General features: G+C 39.7%; 4 protein-coding genes and 2 non-coding genes across 6 annotated transcripts; 4 read left to right on the top strand and 2 right to left on the bottom strand.

Annotated features, from left to right (window-relative positions):
* Window positions 1-629: 629 nt before the first annotated feature.
* LOC128355241 (zinc finger and SCAN domain-containing protein 22-like) lies at window positions 630-4,623 on the bottom strand. Its single transcript, XM_053315490.1, has 2 exons — window positions 4,443-4,623; window positions 630-3,175 (listed from the first exon to the last, which is right to left on the bottom strand). Exons 1-2 carry the CDS (start codon window positions 4,621-4,623, stop codon window positions 2,256-2,258), a joined length of 1,101 nt encoding a protein of 366 aa, XP_053171465.1. The 3' UTR covers window positions 630-2,255.
* Window positions 4,624-6,747: 2,124 nt separating this feature from the next.
* Window positions 6,748-11,820, top strand: gnl3 (guanine nucleotide binding protein-like 3 (nucleolar)). Its single transcript, XM_053315418.1, has 15 exons — window positions 6,748-6,822; window positions 7,012-7,070; window positions 7,206-7,346; window positions 7,999-8,118; window positions 8,206-8,286; window positions 8,398-8,533; window positions 8,659-8,762; window positions 9,131-9,278; window positions 9,448-9,535; window positions 9,725-9,902; window positions 10,017-10,159; window positions 10,376-10,512; window positions 10,744-10,883; window positions 11,112-11,181; window positions 11,286-11,820. Exons 1-15 carry the CDS (start codon window positions 6,810-6,812, stop codon window positions 11,384-11,386), a joined length of 1,659 nt encoding a protein of 552 aa, XP_053171393.1. The 5' UTR covers window positions 6,748-6,809; the 3' UTR covers window positions 11,387-11,820.
* LOC128356335 (small nucleolar RNA SNORA47) lies at window positions 8,920-9,056 on the top strand. Its single transcript, XR_008321184.1, has one exon. It is a non-coding gene; the product is annotated as a small nucleolar RNA SNORA47 (small nucleolar RNA).
* LOC128356333 (small nucleolar RNA SNORD19) lies at window positions 10,216-10,290 on the top strand. The gene has a single exon (XR_008321182.1). It is a non-coding gene; the product is annotated as a small nucleolar RNA SNORD19 (small nucleolar RNA).
* A 792-nt stretch (window positions 11,821-12,612) lies between the features above and the next one.
* Window positions 12,613-16,774, bottom strand: glt8d1 (glycosyltransferase 8 domain containing 1). Its single transcript, XM_053315889.1, has 9 exons — window positions 16,470-16,774; window positions 15,855-15,953; window positions 14,819-15,026; window positions 14,614-14,731; window positions 14,429-14,513; window positions 14,193-14,305; window positions 13,871-14,037; window positions 13,619-13,731; window positions 12,613-13,373 (listed from the first exon to the last, which is right to left on the bottom strand). Exons 1-9 carry the CDS (start codon window positions 16,483-16,485, stop codon window positions 13,189-13,191), a joined length of 1,104 nt encoding a protein of 367 aa, XP_053171864.1. The 5' UTR covers window positions 16,486-16,774; the 3' UTR covers window positions 12,613-13,188.
* A 371-nt stretch (window positions 16,775-17,145) lies between these two features.
* On the top strand, window positions 17,146-18,629 carry spcs1 (signal peptidase complex subunit 1). Its single transcript, XM_053315905.1, has 4 exons — window positions 17,146-17,281; window positions 17,547-17,606; window positions 17,713-17,799; window positions 18,340-18,629. Exons 1-4 carry the CDS (start codon window positions 17,246-17,248, stop codon window positions 18,460-18,462), a joined length of 306 nt encoding a protein of 101 aa, XP_053171880.1. The 5' UTR covers window positions 17,146-17,245; the 3' UTR covers window positions 18,463-18,629.
* Window positions 18,630-19,276: the final 647 nt, after the last annotated feature.

Consider the following 19,276-nt stretch of genomic DNA (forward strand, 5'->3'; position numbering starts at 1 on the left):
ATCAGCCAGGCAGATACAAGGTTTTACTCTACTCTACAAGGTAATCTACAAAAGCATATATGCTCTTCCATGCCTGAAAGGAAGATAGTTTAGTGGGTGCAAACCAAATTAATGCCAGCTTTATGTTCTTTGTATCACTGATAAATGCAAAGTGTTCAATTCAAATGCCAAACCTACCCTATTCTAGATCATAAATACTGCTTCAGCGAATGGAAGTATGGCTAGGAAGGTAGAGCAGATTGTCCACTAATTAGAGGGTCATTGGTTTGATCTCTGGCTCTTCCTATCCGCATGTACAAGTATCCCTGGGCAAGATACTGGACCCCAAATTGCTCCCGATCAGTGTGTGGGTGAGCATGGAAACACTGTATGGTACTCGAGACAGGAAGCGCTGTACTGCTCCTGATGTGCAGTTTGGCACCTTGCATGGCAGCCTCTGCCATCAGTGTATGGATGTGTGTGAATGGGTGAATGTTGGCATGTGTTGTAAAGTGCTTTGAATAGTTGATAAGACTAGAATGGCACAATGTAAATGAGGTCTATTCACCATTAGTAATGATTTTGTACACTCACCATTTCTGAGTTGTCTTTCTTTACACGATAGAAGACAGTTTTCATGGATACTCAATTGCTACTTTATTAAAAAATAACATTTATTATGCAATGATACAACACTGTACAGTAGAGAGTGTGTGCAGGGGAAGCAAAGTTGTCCCAGAGTAGACTGAGTGAGGGGCTGCTGGTCAGCTGTGAGGACGTGCTGAAGTTGTCTCATGCCGCATTCATCACACGCAGGGTTTAAGTTAGGCAGGAATTCCCAGGGCAACTGAGCTTTGACACACTCTGAGGGTATTTTGACTTATTTCATTTAGTTCATCTTTTTGCAGGTCAGTTATTTCCATGAATCCATAAATCCAAATTGGAAAACTCACAAACCCTGAGTGTCTGTCTTTGAACAAAGCTGTTTCAAATAAGACGTTTGTTTTTCTGGTATACCCTTGTGTTATGAATGCAGCATCCTGAGGAGAAAGTGTCTACTGTTCAGGGAGTCAGTCCAGGATGGGCAGAGGAAGTACCTGATTCTATGATAAAACCAATCATCACTTCTGAAAATGTGGTTAAAAACAAAAAACAAAAAAATAAAAACATGTGTGAACATAAAATCGTTGATCATTGCAGACTGACCACAGAACCACAGATAAGTTCAGCTAATACTGTGTGGCCCTATTATAGAGTGAATTTCTGCATCGTCTAGGACAGATGCTGCAGTGCATTTCGTTAAAAAAAAAGAAAGAAAAAAAGACACCACAAAATTCCTAAATGCATGACAGGTGGGGACTAGTGGTATTTTACAAATTATCACATTATCTTCACAAAAATGTGGAGCAGTCTCACAACAGAGTTCTCCATATTTCAATGGACAACATGAAGCACTGATGATGTGAGATGGCAGTATTTAGCTCTGCAACAATGTAACAGCACTGAGAAGAAAAAGAAGCAAAGATGAAGAGAAATATGAAGTTAAAGTGTCAGATCAGACGACTCCTTGTAAACTGTGAAAGTGTCATGTCTGTGAGCACAGGTCTGCAGTTGATGGGGTATTTTAGTAGCCTTTTGTCTGCCTGAATTTTGTGTCATTAACTTGAACTACTGGCAGTGTTAGACTAAGCCAGATGACACACAGGCTTCATTTGTCAAGTCATTTATTCTGTAGTTAATTTAAATTTTAACTGAGAACGTGGTGATCTGACTCCTATTTTTAGGCTACAATAATGAATACAAGATAGATGCCAAGTCCGCAAATTTCAAGCTCTCGTGAACTTGTGAGATATGAAGTGACTGGCTGAAGATAATCTGTGACCGTGCTGAACACTGTTGCATTTCTTAATGCATCTCAGTTTCAAGGCATGTGTGGAAGACTTCATCATGCTAATTATGTGACTAAGGAAGGCTAGATAATTCAAAAAGGCTAGCTAATAACTCAAATTGTGTCTCTGAGATTTAATACTCAGTGACAAGTACAAAATTAAGTAAATGACATACTAAACTGGCTAATACAAAACCTATTGAGGGACTATGGCGTGGAGAAGTATTAGGTTAGATAAAAAACTTGCTCTAAGAGTTGCAATTTTCCTAGTTCTTGGAAAGTTGGAAGAAAAAAGCCTTGTCTTAATGGCAGCGATTTTAGCTTTTTGTAGAAAAGTTTCCCACATCAATATGATTCACAAACTGGGTTGATCAATAACACATTTGCATCATTGCCCTGAGAAATATGTTCCCTCACGGCTATGGGTCTGGAGATGCCTCTTTATTTTGTCAGAGCGGCTGAAGCACTTGCCACAAACAGGGCAACTGTAAGGCTTCTCCCCGGTGTGGATCCTCATGTGTACCTTCAGGTGAGCCATCTGTGTGAAGCCCTTTCCACAAATCTGACAGCGGAATGGTTTTTCTCCTGTGTGGCTACGCTGGTGCTCCTGCAGCCTCCCGGAGGAGCTGCAGCATTTTCCGCATACACCACAGCGGTAGGGTTTTTCCCGTGTATGCACTTGTACGTGCACGTGCAAGTGGCCAATGTGACTAAATGCTTCACCACAAACCTTGCAGCAGAAGGATGACATGTGGCCTTGTAGAGGGGACTTTTGATGGGTGCAGTCAACAGCATTGGCTCCTTGGTTGCGCATGTGAGAGGCCTGTCCTCTGTTAGCTCCATTTCCATTTCCCTTAGCACCAACCATCTGTCCTCCATTCTCCACTCCAATAATGTCAATGTTGTTCTCATTTGAGCAGTTTGGGTTGACTGGTGCGAGAGGCTGGGCACCGCTGTTGGAGGAAGTAGAGCCTCTGTGGTTTCCTCCACTCTCTGCCTTCACATGCCTCGAGGAGCTTCGAGATCCTGGATCCCGCTCTCTGTTCTCCACACCTTGACTCTGAGGGAGGTTGGACGTGTGAGGGCCGTCTTGGGGATACTGATTTCCAACTCGTGGGGGAGTGAACATGTTTTCTGGTGTGCTGCAAGAGCCATGCCCACGAAGTTGATCATCTCCTTGGTTGGTCCGAAGATCTCTTTTATCCTTGATCTGAATAGGAATACGTTCTTCGTGCCCCATGCTGGGACTCCACTCACGCCGTGGATGCTCGCCTTCCTCCTCATCCAACAGCGCCATCGATGGGCGGTCTGTGAACACAAGCGGTAGAAGAGGCTCAGGTTAAAACCATTAACAACACTACAGCAAACACAACCGTGTCTAAGATACAGCTGAACTCTAATTGGATTACATGCACCACTTGCAGTTCACAAAATTTCATATGTTTGAGTTATTATGTTAAATATCAAAATTGACTTGGTCTTTATCTTTATTGTAGTTAACTTGAAAAGCTCTAACCGAGCCACTGGAGCCCCTGGAGCCCCTGGAAACGGCAACTGTTCTTCTGTAAAACATCAGTGTTACAGAAGCTACTTGGTACTTTTTCCAGTACCAAATAGCAAAGAGCTGAACTCATTACCTTCTTGACTGAAACTAACAGAAAATAGTTGGATGTAAATATATAAACTGCCAAGATACAGCATGCGTGAATTCTACTATTCAGTGTATCCTCTAGGATACTGTAGAGCTGGTAGCACCAAAATCCTGACCAATTGTTGGGCATGTTGGGCATAAAAGCATGTCACATATCAGTATTCAAATTTCAATTATGTTAATGGAAATTGTGTTAATATCAGGCGAGGTGGCCCACCTCCACTATGATACAGACAGAGAGACGCTCAAAAAATAAACAATACTATAAAAGATGCCTACTGAAAGTATTCACCCACTTGGACTTGTAAATTAATTCAGTGAATATAACAGCGATCGGTGACATTAATGTGAAATGTGAAAACAATAACCCTAATATCGAGTGAAGGGTTAAAAATATCTGCAAATTGATTCAAATGAACAATGCATCACATATTTACAGTCCTAATAGTGACGTTAATGGCACATTTGGCAAAACTGGAGCAGCAGACTCAGACTCGGGTCTTTATAAAGCTGGAGGACACAATAAACAATTTGACACAACACGGGGAAAGTGTGTGTGTGTGTGTATGTGCATTACTTCAGTGTACACTAACTTAGTGTCTGTGACTGTCATATAAACCATGCATTAATAAGAGTTACACAGGCTGTGAAAACATGCAGACACACAGGCTTTAGGCTAGTCGGCTAACGAACAAAGGTTGCTAACGTGCTAGCCGCTTAACAACTATAGGCGCTAACGTCAACTAGCTCGCTAAGGCTAAAGTTAACTTGATTGAAGTGAGACAACATTATTCTGCAGCTATTTCATGTGTGTTGTATATAAGCCCAGTTATTTATACTCCCCCACATTATGCTACCCTTACAGGCTGAGCTAAGAGGACATAAAGGGGAGCGACTCCACCGCTAGCTTTCAGCAGAGCTAACCTGGCCATATTTCAATCCCAGCGTCTCGCAGCCTGCGTCTCAGATGGTCGTTCTCCCGCTCTCGGATCGCTATCTCCTCCTGGTACTCTAAAATCGTGTCCTCGACAGATTTGTAAATCTCCTGCGCAGCGAGCATGAGCCGCTCAGTCAAAAAGACGTTTAAAAACTGCAGTTTGGTCATCGTCTTGGGTTTGCACGGAGCTCTCGCTATCCTCCAAAATGGACCAAAAAGATGCTCAACCCAATCACGTGACCCGGAGTTCTTCTTCTTCTACTCCTTCTTCTCCTTTTCCTTTTCCTTCTCCTCATCTCCTCCTCCTACTCCTCATACTCCTCCTCCCCCTCCTCCTTCTTCCTCTTCTTCTTCCATGAGATTTTACGGCAGCTGGCATCCATGGTGTTGCATTACAGCCACCGTGAGGTTTTATTCTCCCTCAGTATCCATTCACTTTAAAGCCGTCTCTTCAGTCCAGTCATACTCAAAATTTGGCTTCTCGTAGAGACTTGAAGGGGGCCAAAAAAAGTGCTCATGTCCCACTCTGCGGACCCATGTGTTTGGGTGTGCAATAATATCTGCAACTTTTGTTTTGCATTGAAAGTGTCCAGTTGCAATTTCACTTAGTTTGATATTGATGTAGGCTAATCACACTCAAAGCCAAAAAATAGCACTTTAATTTCATATCAAATGTGATTGAGTACAGAGCCAAGAACAACTTTATAATACGTACTTCCTTCTGGTGTAAGCAATGTGAGTGACAGTGAGTCTTGCACTAGTATGCTGCCACATCAGAGCCAACACATTTCCAGATATTAAAAGGAGATACTGGACATCAAAGAAATCTGTAAATCACATTTCAGTTTATTGGTGTATTGTATCTACCACCAGAGTGGGCTTTCTGTCAGACCATCATCTTGAGATTGTTTCATAGGGAGTACTATTCCACAGAGTAAAGCAGAGCTGCTGCAGATGAACCAGATACATTTTGTACTGTAGAGTAGTCATCATAAACAAAGTCATTTCATATGCAGTGAAATTATAGGTTTTATTTATTTATAATAATATAATAAACAATATAATAATTATGAGGCACATGCACATCAATTAATTCTTTTCTCTCTTATTTCTTCTTCTTGTCTCAGACATGACAACATTTCCTGACATGGGGAAAACAATGAGTGGTCCTAATGTTGTCCTGTCCATATAGAATTAAGGAGGAAATGGGAACAAGATAGCAGTGTACAGATCCTTTTAGGTTGTTTTGCTTTATGTATACTGTATTCCATTACCTATTGTTTTCAAAATGTTTGTATGCACCGGTCCGGTTAGAGAGTGGAGTGAGTTTGTGTGGGAAATGGCTAACCGCTCATAAATACATAAAACAGACCTCAGGCTAAAGTTCTGTCAGACATGTCAGAAGGCTTGAGATATCTCACAACAATGATCTGAATTTTTGATGTTTAAGCTCAAAGGAGTCCACAGGGACTTTAGTTAGTGGGCACATGGCTACAGCATTTTAATTACCACATTTTCTAATGGAACTTAATATTTCATCAATAATATAGACTATTTTAATAATAATGTTTTCAAAGCTTGTATGAATAGTTGTATTTTGTAATTACAGCATTTTCTTTAAAGTATTGTGATGACAACCAATACAATTAAATCACAGTAACAAACACATTTACTGGGAATTGTAATGCTGATTTGAAACTGTTTTTTATTAATATAATGAGGAAAGGTTTATTTTAAATATATGGTATATGCACATATAGCCTATATACCCGATATCTGAGCATTTTAGGGATGTAACACCTCTTGGATTTCCAGTGAAGATGTATGCATTGATGTAGTAATTAATAAACCATATTATCAGTTGCTTATATAGGCTAAACATACTTTAAAGGAGATGCAGGTATACAATTTTGTTGGTAAAAAAAAAGCATATCCTTGTAGAATACATTCTGTTTTTTTTGTGTGAAATTATTATTCTGAATAGTTCAAAAGCCGAAATCCCAACTTTGCTCAGGTTAAGAGGATATCATTTAGAAACATAAAACAGCTCACAAATCAAATGATACACACATCATGGTTGTGGTATATATTAATCAGGAAGTAACTTATGTGGTGATTCTCAATAATGTGCTATTTTTAGTGTAGCTGCAAATATTCTACGTTCAGGAATATAAAGATGTTGAAATTTTACACAGCAGTAAGGGAAGGTCAAAATAAAATAAATTGTCCTCCAGCTCAGTAGGTGGCGGCAAAGCGCGCCTGCAAAACCGGAAACGACCAACTTGTGAGCTCCTCCACGTGTGAGAGCAGTGCAGCACTGCAGTTTGTCACATTGGCAGGTCAGCAGCTCCACAATGAAACGACCAAGTAAGTACACGATTTATAGTCATTTGAAACAAATATATTAGCTTATTAAAACTAACTAAGGTATTATTTTCCTGCTGTCTTCTCCGTGAACTATAATCACTGCTAACAACTATCACTGCTTATTCTGCATTAGCTTCGTCTTTAACACGCCATGCACTCAACGTGTTTTATTCTTATTTTTGTCTTCAGAGTTAAGGAAAGCAAGTAAGAGGTTGTCATGTTCCAAACGGTATAAAATACAGAAGAAGGTAAGTGTCTTCCACCACATACCTAAAAAAAATAAAAATTGAAAATTAACTTTTTACTTTAAGGCCTGTGTCGGAGATTTGAGGCTGCTACCGCTAATTTCGCTGTTTGATACATTTGTCTGTTCTTGTTTTCAGGTCCGAGAGCACAACAGAAAATTGAGAAAAGAGAATAACAAGAAAGGAGTGAGCAAACGAGTGAAGAAAGATCCCGGAGTGCCTAACAGTGCTCCCTTCAAAGAGGAGGTCCTAAGGGAGGCAGAGCAGAGGAGGCTACAGGTTAGCACCCCCTAATCAGCACGCTGTAGTCATGTGTGCGTGTAATTCATATATTATATTATACTTCATACTGGTGATCTTATTTCAACCAATCATGGCATGCAGCTTTATAATGGTGCACTGAGCTTCTGATTTGTGGCTAAAGATAACAAATATGGATATTTAACAGCTAATTGGAAAAGCCTTAATGCAGTTTAAATGCTTTGTCTCAAGAAAAGAGGAAAAAGGGTGATTACACTGATATTTCTTCATCTAGACTACATCAGATCAGAAACCCCTATACTAAGACTAGTCAAATCTGGACTAGATTATCAAGAAGACTCAAGACACTAATTAAAAAACCGTTTCAGATGTTTGGAACTTTTATTCTATTTGTGAGAAAACAAAAAAGGGTAACTTCACTGATATTTCTCCATCCAGAGTACATCAGCCCAGATTCAGGTCAAAAACCCCTATCTGGACTTGATTATGATTATTATTATTACTGTTATGATGATGAGGATGGATTACTATTATTAAGATTATAAATATGATCAGTCATTTCTCTTAAACTTCCCTTTAACTGATTCGGAGGGTAACGTGAGCATTGCAATGGTGCACTTTTCTTTCTTGCTCAATCAATATACTCAGTCAATACATTTTTGTGCCATAGATTGAAGAAGAAAAAGAAAGAAGAAAACAAGCTAAAAAAGAGGAGCGAGCCCAGAAGAGGAAGAAGGAAAAGGAGGATTCGAGTAAGGAAACAGATGTGAAAGCCAAAAGAGCTCGTCAGGTAAAAGACTACCGCAGCAATCAAACATCAAATCAGAATTTAATCACTTAACTGTTTTTACTAAAAAAATGTATATCTAATTTCCAGGATGAGAATGAAACGCTTTCAGACAAACGGATCACCCCAGACAGGAACTCAAAACAGTTCCTTTGCTCTGAATTAAACAAGGTAACACAACCTACTCCCACTCTGTTTTACTGTAGGAAGAAATTAAATGTTTTTTAAGTGCTCAGTCGAAACTTATCTGACAATCCTCAATATGACCTCCCCCCTCTTCAGGTAATTGACGCATCTGATGTTGTATTAGAAGTCCTTGATGCGCGTGATCCACTGGGATGCAGATGTCCACAGCTGGAGGAGGCAGTGCTGCAGAGGGAAGGCAAAAAGAAGCTGGTTTTGGTATTAAACAAAATAGGTAAATGGATATGAGACACTGCTATGCTACTTTTATAGTAAAGTGCATACATGGATCATTAGTTTTGTGGTCTAGTGAGTTTGAAAGGACTATCTGTTTATTAAAGTGTGTTTTCTGTGTTGTAGATCTGGTACCTAAGGAGAACGTGGAGAGGTGGATACAGTGTCTACAGCAGGAGTTTCCAGTTGTGGCGTTCAAAGCATCAACACAGATTCAGGACAAAACAGTGGTAGGAGGTTCATTTTATACATCAGTGACAGACAGATGTGTAAACTTACAGCACCTGTTCATTCCCATGCAGCTTTTTATAATATAATTTAAATTTTCATGGAGATAGTTTAGATTAATTTTACTGTCTAGAACTGTCTTTGGTTCATTTTTGTTCCCGGAGGACTGAGAAGGTTGAGCAGCTTGTGTTGTGCTGTTATAACTGGTTATAACCTCCAAAAGTAAACAACAAACCACTCTGTTAAATGGCTCTGTGCTGTGCAGAGCTGATTATGTGCGTTTGTGAACAAAATCAGATAGGTGTTTAGTGGGTCTTCCAACATTCATTGTGTTGCTTTTTAAGTGATTTTATTGTTCTGTCTTCATCAGCGAGCAAAGAAGAGCAGGATAGTAGCCTCCAACGAAGTATTGGACAAATCCAGAGGAGCAGCCTGCTTTGGAAACAGTTGCGTCACTGAGCTCCTGACAAGTTACGCTGCAAACACGAGTGCAGAGTCTCTCAGAGTGGGCGTAGTTGGTAAGCACAGTGTTTTCCCAGTATAACATTTCTTGTTTGTTTTTTTGACAACAGGATTGTCTTGGGTGTTGTTTAGGACCTAAAATCCAGTCTTAGGTAGTTGTTTGATGTAGATGAATCAGTAATTAGTCTGAATCCTCAATTTGATGCAATCTCCTTGTATCCTCAGGCTTTCCTAATGTGGGAAAGAGCAGTCTCGTCAACAGTCTGAAGGGAATCCTTGCATGCAATGCCGGTGTCAAGAGAGGCATCACAAAGTAAGAGACAAATTAACTTTCTTTAACTAAAATTCTAACATTTTCTCTTGGATCATTATCACACTGCATATTTTCTTATTACCAATTGGAATCATTATGTGGATCACTGACAATATGCCAGTTGACAAATTTATGTTTCCAATCCCTGGCTTATCCCCAAGATTAATTTTTTTCCTGTATCACCCTCAGATCCATGCAGGAGGTGCACATTTTGAAAAACGTGAAGCTTATAGACAGCCCAGGAGTTGTGGCATCACCATCCAACCCTCCAGCATCTATGGCTCTGAGGAGTCTGCAGGTGGAGGACGGCCAGGACAGTGTGCTGGAGGCCGTCAGGACTCTGCTCAAACAGTGTGACAAGAATCAGGTACAGTATATCAAGTAGGAGCATATGATTATCAACTGGTGAGATGGATGAGGCTGTTCTCTCGTGAATGAAAAAGTAAAAGGCATTTAACGTGATCTCTCCTCGCTGTTTCAGATCATGCTCCAGTACAACGTCCCCGACTTCAGAAACTCTCTGGAGTTTTTGACCACGTTTGCCAAAAAGCGTGGCTATCTACAGAAAGGCGGAGTAGCGAACACGGAGCAGGCAGCAACAGCTTTCCTTGCTGAATGGACAGGGTGAGTGTTAGTGTACTAAAGGATCAGGAAGGATGAGCAGCTGTAGTGCATCAGTGTGGAAATGAGGACAAAAACGCATTTCTTGATTTCACAATGAAGACTTCTAATCCAACTCTGATCCAAACACTGTGCCAGGCTGAATATATGTAGCAATTACAATGAATGTTACTGTATTCTCATGAGTCACATATTTTGTCTGGTTTGGATTTCCCTCAGAGCCAAGATGAGCTACCACTGTAAGGCAGGAGAGAACCACTGCCGGCCTGCCTACCTGTCTGACACTGTGGTTGTTGAGATGCAGAGTGGCTGGGATCTAAACCAGCTGAAAATTGGCAATGAAGAAACTTTGAAAGGTACTGGCATTACATTTGTATCTGCTTTAACAGAAGTCTGAAAACCAGCCTTAGTATGGTTCAAAGATGCCTCTGTGGCCTCGTCCCTTATCATTGCCCACTTTCAAAATGAATGTCGGTTTGATCTCCCTCTCAGGGCCACTAGGAGGCTTTCAGACTAACTGTACTCTATAAGAAAGAATGTAATCACTCCCGACTGTGTTGCTGACACCAACTTTATTTTTTTTAAAGGTGTTAAATTTCCAAACCCAGCCAGCAGTATAGGCTTCATCTCTAAAGGCCCTACTGCAGGCCTGCTGACCGTCAGCGACGTCTCTGAAGGAAAACCTGCTGTTGGATCCACAGACACAGAAACAGAGAGGAATGATGAGGTAACCATAGATATGGAGAAACAAATTCAGAAAATCTGCCAGACAATACAGCAGCTTTAAAAAATGCAGTCTGGTTTTCACTCCAGCCTGGAAATGAGGACAAAAACGCAAGTCTTGATTTGTTGATGAAGACTTCTAATCCAACTCTGATCCTACTGGCAGGAGGTGTTTTATCAGAGGTATCTTTAGGATTATGAATTATAATTAACACATTTGCTCTTCTTGCAGCCTGAGCAAATGGCTGAGGACTCGAATACAGCCGAAGAACCAGAGAAACCACAGGAGGTGCCGCTCAAAAGTAAATTCAGTTTATAAACTTTACTTCCTTATGTCAATACAAATGTGTACACCCGTTAGTACATGTACATGTTTTTATATCTCACCATCACTTTGTCTTTCCAGAAAAACCAGGTCATGTTCAGTTCCAGTCTGCCCCCATTGACATGAGCCTCTCCAGAGCTACGTCAGACGACGCCTATGACTTCAACACAGATTTTAAATGAACTCTGCCTTTGCACTTTGTCTTAACTTTTGCCTGAGCCCACATGGTCTGGTGGACATGGAGACATTGGTTGTCATTGTCGAGGTGCCTTAGCTGTCTCATCTTTAAAGACAAGGTTTATTCAAAATCACAGTTTGAAAGACAGTTGTCTTGTTGACTGGTTTCTGCCCAGTTTCATGCCCTTCCATTAAATCAGACAGCGGGACCATTTCCCAGACAACAACCGGGCTTTATCCTAGACTACCGCTACTAGGACTGCTCCCATCCCAGGAATATGGACAGATTTTTTGGTTATGTATTTATTCATTGACTTCTTCCAGATGTTGTTGGTGAAAGGTTGCCAGTTTTAAGTGTCCAGAGGTTTTTGTAAACTCGTGCTCATGCTTAATAATGTACATAGACTGACTATATGTGTAATAAACCCTACACAAAGCCTCAATCTGTTGTGTTGAATATATCCATCACCTGGCTGCATTATTTTACTGTATAAGTATTATGTATAGGTTCATGCTGTAATAAAATGTGAAGTTTGTGTTAGTAACTAGTTGAGTAAATGTTACAGAAAACAAATTGATACCATCTTGGAAATAGTAAATCTTGAAAAATGCCTTTAATTACAGATCATTGGAAATAAGGTCACAAGATAAAATTCCAATAATAAAAATGTAGCATTTATTTCCTGTACTGTACAAAAGATGACATTTACACCAGCAAGTTGAATGCATTTGAAAAAGTATAAAAATCCTGACCATGATGGGATAAAACACACATTATGTTCTTCCATTTCTGCAGTTAGCTTAGTGGTCTGCATATGTCATTTAAAAACTACATTGTAACAGTTAAGCACGCGAGGCAGTACAATGCTGAATTAGTGTTGAATTATGGCATAATAAATGGATAGCTGGGGCAATTCAAAATGCTACTGCACCATTAACTTAGCTGCAATTAACTTGTACAGTAATGCATTTATAAAAGGAAAAAGGACTTCAACTGCATTTTCTGTCTAATTGCAATATCCCACTTGATTAGCCAAGCACAGATCACTGTTAGCTGTCAAAATGTGCAATTAAGGATAATCAAATGAATCACTGTTCCACAGGAAGTATTGAACTGAGGTAATGAGATCAGGTGTGTGCATGGCTTATATGATTACAATGAATAACTCTGAGGGGAACATGTTCACATGTTAACTCCGGGGATGACTACTGCAAGTAGGTAACTATAAAATCCTTTAGTTAGTTGCAAATAAAGCAAGTTACTCATTAAGCTGCATACAAACACACCAAGTAACACACACTGATTTCTTCAACAATGATGGCTTAAGTTAGTTATGCACATGGTGGTTTTAGCACATTGTCACAAGATATCATTACTGCTGACTGGAGTTACACTTCAGATTGAACACCTTACTGATCATGTTGAGGACAAAACAACATTTTGGTCATATACTAGAAAACACACTACTTTTTTAGTGAAACAGTCAAAAGCAATCACAAGGGCACTGAGTTTTTGGACTAAGCAGCTGTGGAAATGTGTGCGCCCAAAGCAACAATATAATCCTCTGGTTAAACAAAAAATAGACCTATTTTTTGTTTTCAAGGGAAACTGTAACGAGGATGACAGAACTCAAAACACAGGGTTGTCAAGTGAGAAGGCCTCTCTTGTATTTGTTTGTGTTCCTGAGATATCACGAGGCGTGGTCCTGTCCTGCCGGGACAAGGCTGGCATGGCTGGTTGGATGAACCCCCCCCCCCCACCAAAAAAAAAACAACCCAAAAACCTGAAACAAAAGAAATGTTCAGTCTACTTGTCCCCTTTGTGTTTTCGCACAGGATTAAATTTTCCTGTGGGGTCTGGAATGTACCACTTGTCCCACACTTCAGTAAAAGAGGAGGTTCTCCCCCAAGGCTTATAGCGTCCATTCCAGTGGAGGAGTTTGGCGGCTTTCACAAACTGTGGCGAGTAGCGGTTACCAGCACCCGTCAGGCCTGGAAGAACATACAAGAACAAATATTTAATCAGTTTTTGTAACTTGGATTCTTCATAGAGAATTCTGATACAATTAAACTTGCTGAGATTGACAAGAAAATTGATATCATTCTTAGGTTTGTCTGTTAAATATGAAGCTGCAGTCAGGACACGGTTAGCTTACGTTTAGCACAAACTTCTCATGCAGCACAAGTCTTGGTATTACATCTAAAGTCAACTACTCACTGAATACACCAGAACTTACCGAGGTGCCTGATGTGCCACATGGGGTCAATGGTGGAGTGATGCTTGTAGAAAACAATAAGGAGTGGGGGAGTGGTGACGCTCTCTGCCAGTGTCTTGCTGTACAGATCCTCCCTGAGGAAACCAATAAATTGAGCTTAATACAAAACAGTTAGAGGGGAGCAAATGTGAATTTTTGTCCACTGTTGGACGGTGTAACTTCACCAGGAGAAACTCCCATTCAGCCTTCATCTCACCAGGAATAGTAACTCACTTTGTGTTCAGTTCCTTCCAGTGCTTCAGCTGCCCGGTGATGTTCTGGTTCTTCCACTCAGTCAGATTGGCGATGATGACCCCCGGGTTGAATGAGCATGTGTTAGCTCTCATCCCCAGCTTTTTGATAGCCTCCTTCTTGAAGTCCAGGAAACCTATATAGTTATTCTATTGAAGAGGAAGAAGAAGAAGGAGGGAAAAACCCATTCAGAGGCCAGAAACTCTAAAACTTCAAAACTGAGCTCAGGTCCAGACATTTTTCATGTATGGGAAACTACAGCCCTGCCCTTCTTTCAATCACTACAGAAGTACAAGGTGCCCACCTGATTTCCAGCCCCTCGAACGATGCCCCTAGCAGACACTGAATCACAGTCATCAGAGAAGGCAGCTGCATGTCCTGGTTTGAGGGTAGTTTCATAAAGCTCTTGAATATCCCCTGAGACCAAAGAGAAGAGGCAAAGACCATACATTAAACTATTTCCCCAAGATGTTTTAAAGATTGAAATGCTGCATGAAAAAAGTACAATATGTTTTGTACAGAGAGAAACACTTTCTTTACCTTGTACAATTATATCATCATCCAAATAGATGGCTTTCTCTGCCTCAGGTATGTATAAAGGCAGATAATACCTAGCAAACGTCAGCTGAAAAGCAGACCAAATTAACAAGGTTTGTGAGAGATGAACAAAGCAAACAACAGCATATATATTTGTTCTTGTATATTAACAGTACATTCAGTCTCACCGGTTTTTCGGCATCCAGCATCTGAGCCTCTTTAGATATCTTTCCACTGAGGAGCTCAGGCTTGAAAATAACTATCTTGTATTTGATATTTTTTAGAGTCGTCTTACTCAGCCACACTCTGTTGATAAATCAATGAAAAACATGTTAGAAAAAGAGATATACCCAAGGCAATATTACAGTATGCCTTTTTTTCTCCATGTCTTACTTTAGGTGATCCACTGTGTCATTCAGGGTCACTATATGGAAGACAACATTGGCTTTGCTGTTACTGTAAACACTGTTCATGGCAGCAACCACAGCACCAAGTCTATCCTCGGCAGCAGTGATGAGAACAGGGATCTCCTCACCCTTCCTCGGCTCCAGTCTGAGGTCTGGAGACAATTCGGACTCAAAGGGAAGAACCACCCCAACATCTGTATGAAGACACATTTCACTTGCAACAGTAGCTTCATTTGAATGGTACACAACAACAATATAGAAGGTATTCTGAGGAGAAAAGTGGAGCCCACATATAGGTAGAGACCCCACCTAAAAATTTAACATGAAAAAATGGCACATACACTCACCGGCCACTTTATTAGGAACACCTGTGCAATCTAATGCAATTCAATACAACAGCTCTGCTATAAATTCTGCTTCTATAAAGCTTGAACATTTTCTTTTGTTGTTGACATGGTCAGAAAGGTGATAATTCTACTTATGTTTATTATAGAAGCCATGGTGGTGTACTCGAGTGGATTATATTGAAAAGTGTTCCTGATATTTTGCTCTTCTCATGTACTTTAACAGAGTCAACAAAATATTAGGTGTATTTAACGAAGTGGCCAGTGTTTAGTTTAGACAACCAGTAAGATGAGTCCCCAGACAGTGTTAATGTAGGAACATTTATTTAACACCTTAGTTTGTCTTAATGTTGAATAGACAACCATTATTTACTTATTTTGCGCCTTTGACTCACACCCCTCTTTTTAATGATATCTGATATCTTTATTTCTATAATGTTGATCTTGACGTGTCCTGAATATATAATATTATAGAGCCTTGAATATAAAAGTGTGATTGTAATTGAGGCAGACAGCGCATTGGAAAAGCTGGAAGACAAATGTAATGAATTTTGTCTAATTTTTTGTGTTGTTTTTAAACTCTAAAAAGTACGTTAAAAAAGAAATTAGAATTATGTCCCCAGCATGGGAGGTGGTGGTGGGTTAATTAAAAATAGATAAACAAATAAATAAACATACCTGTGTTTTCTTTGTGCAAAAAGTCACTGAGGTTGAGGAGATTTCGTTGAACTATGATGAGGAAGGCCAAAGCCAGTAGCACAAGGATGACCACGTTTACTGTAGGAACACAATGAAGAGCAGATGTTACAATAGCTGAGATACATAGGGCAACAGTGCTTGTGTGGGGACGGTGAAAAACACAATAACTGTAGCTATGACTACAATAATTTGCTGGGATGTATTAGTAAATGTCATTGACTGGCAATTTGCCTCGGTAGAAGTCTGGTTTGTGCATAGTTTATATTAGTTAGCCATGGTCAGGTGGAATGCATTATTATTCAAGAACGGTTCAAATTTTTTGTTTAAACAGTTATTTGCAAACATTTCTGGAGACAATTAAAACATTTTTTTTATTATTAATTTAAAAAGATGAGCGTTTGTTTGAATGTGGCTATAAGGTTTATGACTGTATGTGCAGGAAGAATAGACTATACTCATACTGGGGCTAATGTGGATCCTACAAAAGAAAAAAAGACAGTTACTATCTAACTGTGTTTTCCATTCACATTGTAGTAATTTGCTGACATGTTTCAGACATGCAAGTAAGCATCCACTTCATCCAAACTGACTCACCTCTCCTCAGCGTCATGACAACGACCTCATGCGTCCCTCCAACACGTCTAATTAATATCAAACAACTAAAAGGTTAATAAAAAAAAAGATGTGAAAGTTGACCTGGTGAGCAGTCCCGAATGTGTTCAAATAGCTGGCTGGCTAATGAGCACTGAAGGTGAACCCCGCACCGCTCCGCAGACACACTCAACAAGATTAGTGCCTGTGTGTCTGTGTGTACTTATGCAAATTTAAAAAGCATACATGGCAGAGTCACATGCCGCTCTAAAAACTGATTAAGACGGGACACACAAATTCACGTTAAAGCCAAACTGCCAACTCAACATCAAGTTTATCCATTTCCACAATTGCACGTAGTAAGAGCTGTCCGATGAGTGCCTGAGTCTACATTTACATTAACCTGCTGTTTTATCGATGCGAAAAAATCAGATTGTAGGATATATTACAGCATATGTGCATATTTTGATGAGTGGAGACACAACGCAGGATTTTATCACTAAACTGTAATGACTAAAAATAAAGTATTTAGACAGGGAGTTATATAGGCACCTATATCTTTCCACTAACACTAAACTAAAATGTACTGGTGTCTGTATGATTTAAATCAATCCATATAATCTGTAGATCTGCTGCGCAGCTATCGGCTAGCAGTAACCGGAAGGGGTCCTTCACTACAACACGACGTATCATTTTAAAACCGGAAATCAAACAGTGCTTCAGATAGCCATTTGAGCCAAGTCCGGTCTGTTTATTCTCGTTCATTTCAAGTGGCAAAGATGTTGTCTATTTTCAAGTCCATTCCCACGCACATGGTGAGCGATAATTACCTAATTTGATGCGAAGTTGCGTCTTTTTGCCACTGTTTCACTCTTACGCTTCTAGCAAGCTATCGTTAATTTCCTTGCTAGCTAACCTGTAGTGCTATGGTTTCGTTTGCAACAGCTGCTCGGGTTAACATTATGATATATTTTACAGCGAATACCAACCAACCAAGTTTTCTTATCAGCTGTAGAGTTTAACAATCAAGTATCATATGTGACATTAACTTGAGGCACTGTTGTATCTTTTGTGTTGCAGGATTACAAGGGCCAGAAACTGGCTGAACAAATTTTCCAAGGAATAATACTCATCTCAGCGGTAACTAAACATGCCAAACGCAAACTAGCAATTTAAAACATCCCATTTGAAGGCCATTGTTTTTTTGTGTCTGCAGGCAGGTTCACTGATGTCATTGTTTTTCCAGGTGATTGGATTCGTGTATGGTCTTATCATTGAGCAGTTTGGGTGGACAGTTTACATCGTTTTGGGTGGTTTTGCTGTGTCCTGTGTGGTAAGTTATGCTTTGCATTAAGATAAGACAAGATTTCTCTTTGTAGATTCCCCTTAGGATAAATTCAAATTGACTAGCAGTACAGTTGGAAAGAAGTAGTAATGTAAGGGTGAAAGTGATAAAGTAAAATAAAATACTATGTACAGTAAACTGTTTCTGTGTAAATAAATCTGCATAAATATAAATGTGCAAAATGCAGAAGTTCCTTAGATTATATACATGTGTGGGTTGTTCCTGGGATTTACATAGTAAAGACACTATTAGTCTTTTTAGTGGAAGTGGAAGGTACTGGGAGCTGTGGTGTTGTACAGTCTGATGGTATGAAAGAGTCCCCCAAGTGCTTTGAGGCACCTGGCTTGATGAGTCTGTGGCTGAATGTGGTCCTGAGCTGCCTCCAGTAGGCATAGAGGGAAGGAACAATATATCCACCTGTCCTATACACAAGACTAAATTCTTGCCCATTGTAGTTTCTCTTGTTGTGTACCATGTCAACAACAGCCAACAGTATATAATTTCTAATGTTTCTCTCCTTTATTGTAGTTGACTCTGCCCCCCTGGCCTATGTTCAGAAGGAATCCCCTGTCCTGGCAGCCAGCTTTACCAGAGACCAGCAGCGAGTCCATCCAAAAACCTCAGGAAAGCAAGAGGAAGAAGAACAAGTAACTCAGAACTGTCCCTGCCCGGCTGTTAATACACCTTTTTATATTGGAAATTACTCTGAAGTTTGTCTCCCAGTTCCCATGTAAAGCGTTAGGAAGGAAAACTTTGTTACAGTGTTCATCAATCAACAATGAAATACTTGTGTCCAGTAATAAACAACTGATACTGTATGTTTTACACATTCGTATTTGTATTTACATTTGGTTTTCAGCAGACTGAGTATGTGTGTCTGTAAAATGGCACATTTTAAGCATGACTTATTTATAAGACGTTTTATTGTAGGTCTCAACATAGTGACACAAAGGTACAAATCAATACAAATAGTTTAGGGGTTTTAAAAAAAACAATTAGTGTTAATATCTGCATTACATTATTTTTTGTTTAAAAACTACAATAGAGTAGAACAATGAAATCTTCAATGATACAGCATATGTAGAACAATTACTGGATTTCTAGCTGTCATAAATAAGCCACTACACTCCACTACAGCAATTAAGAAGATAGTGAATGCTTTAATATGAATAGAAATGTTTGCATAGGCATCCTGAAAACTGCAGGATTACAAGATGTACTAGAATAAAATAAAAAAACTATACAGTCATGTACATAAAATTGCATGCACAAGGAGAGCTGAATGGTGTCACTTCTAAGACAAAACCTACAAGCGTGAATGATCATTTGAACGTAAACAGGAGGAATTAAGTGGCAGTTCAGTTTCTGCTTGAAAAGTTGGAACTTCTCTGTAGTTTCCTGTTTAGCGAGATCTGTCATGACACTTTCCTCTTCTTAGCAATTTCTCACGAATGATGAAATGCAC

The sequence above is a fragment of the Scomber japonicus genome, chromosome 3 (genome assembly GCF_027409825.1).
Source record: "Scomber japonicus isolate fScoJap1 chromosome 3, fScoJap1.pri, whole genome shotgun sequence".
In the NCBI taxonomy this organism is placed as follows: Eukaryota; Metazoa; Chordata; class Actinopteri; order Scombriformes; family Scombridae; genus Scomber; species Scomber japonicus.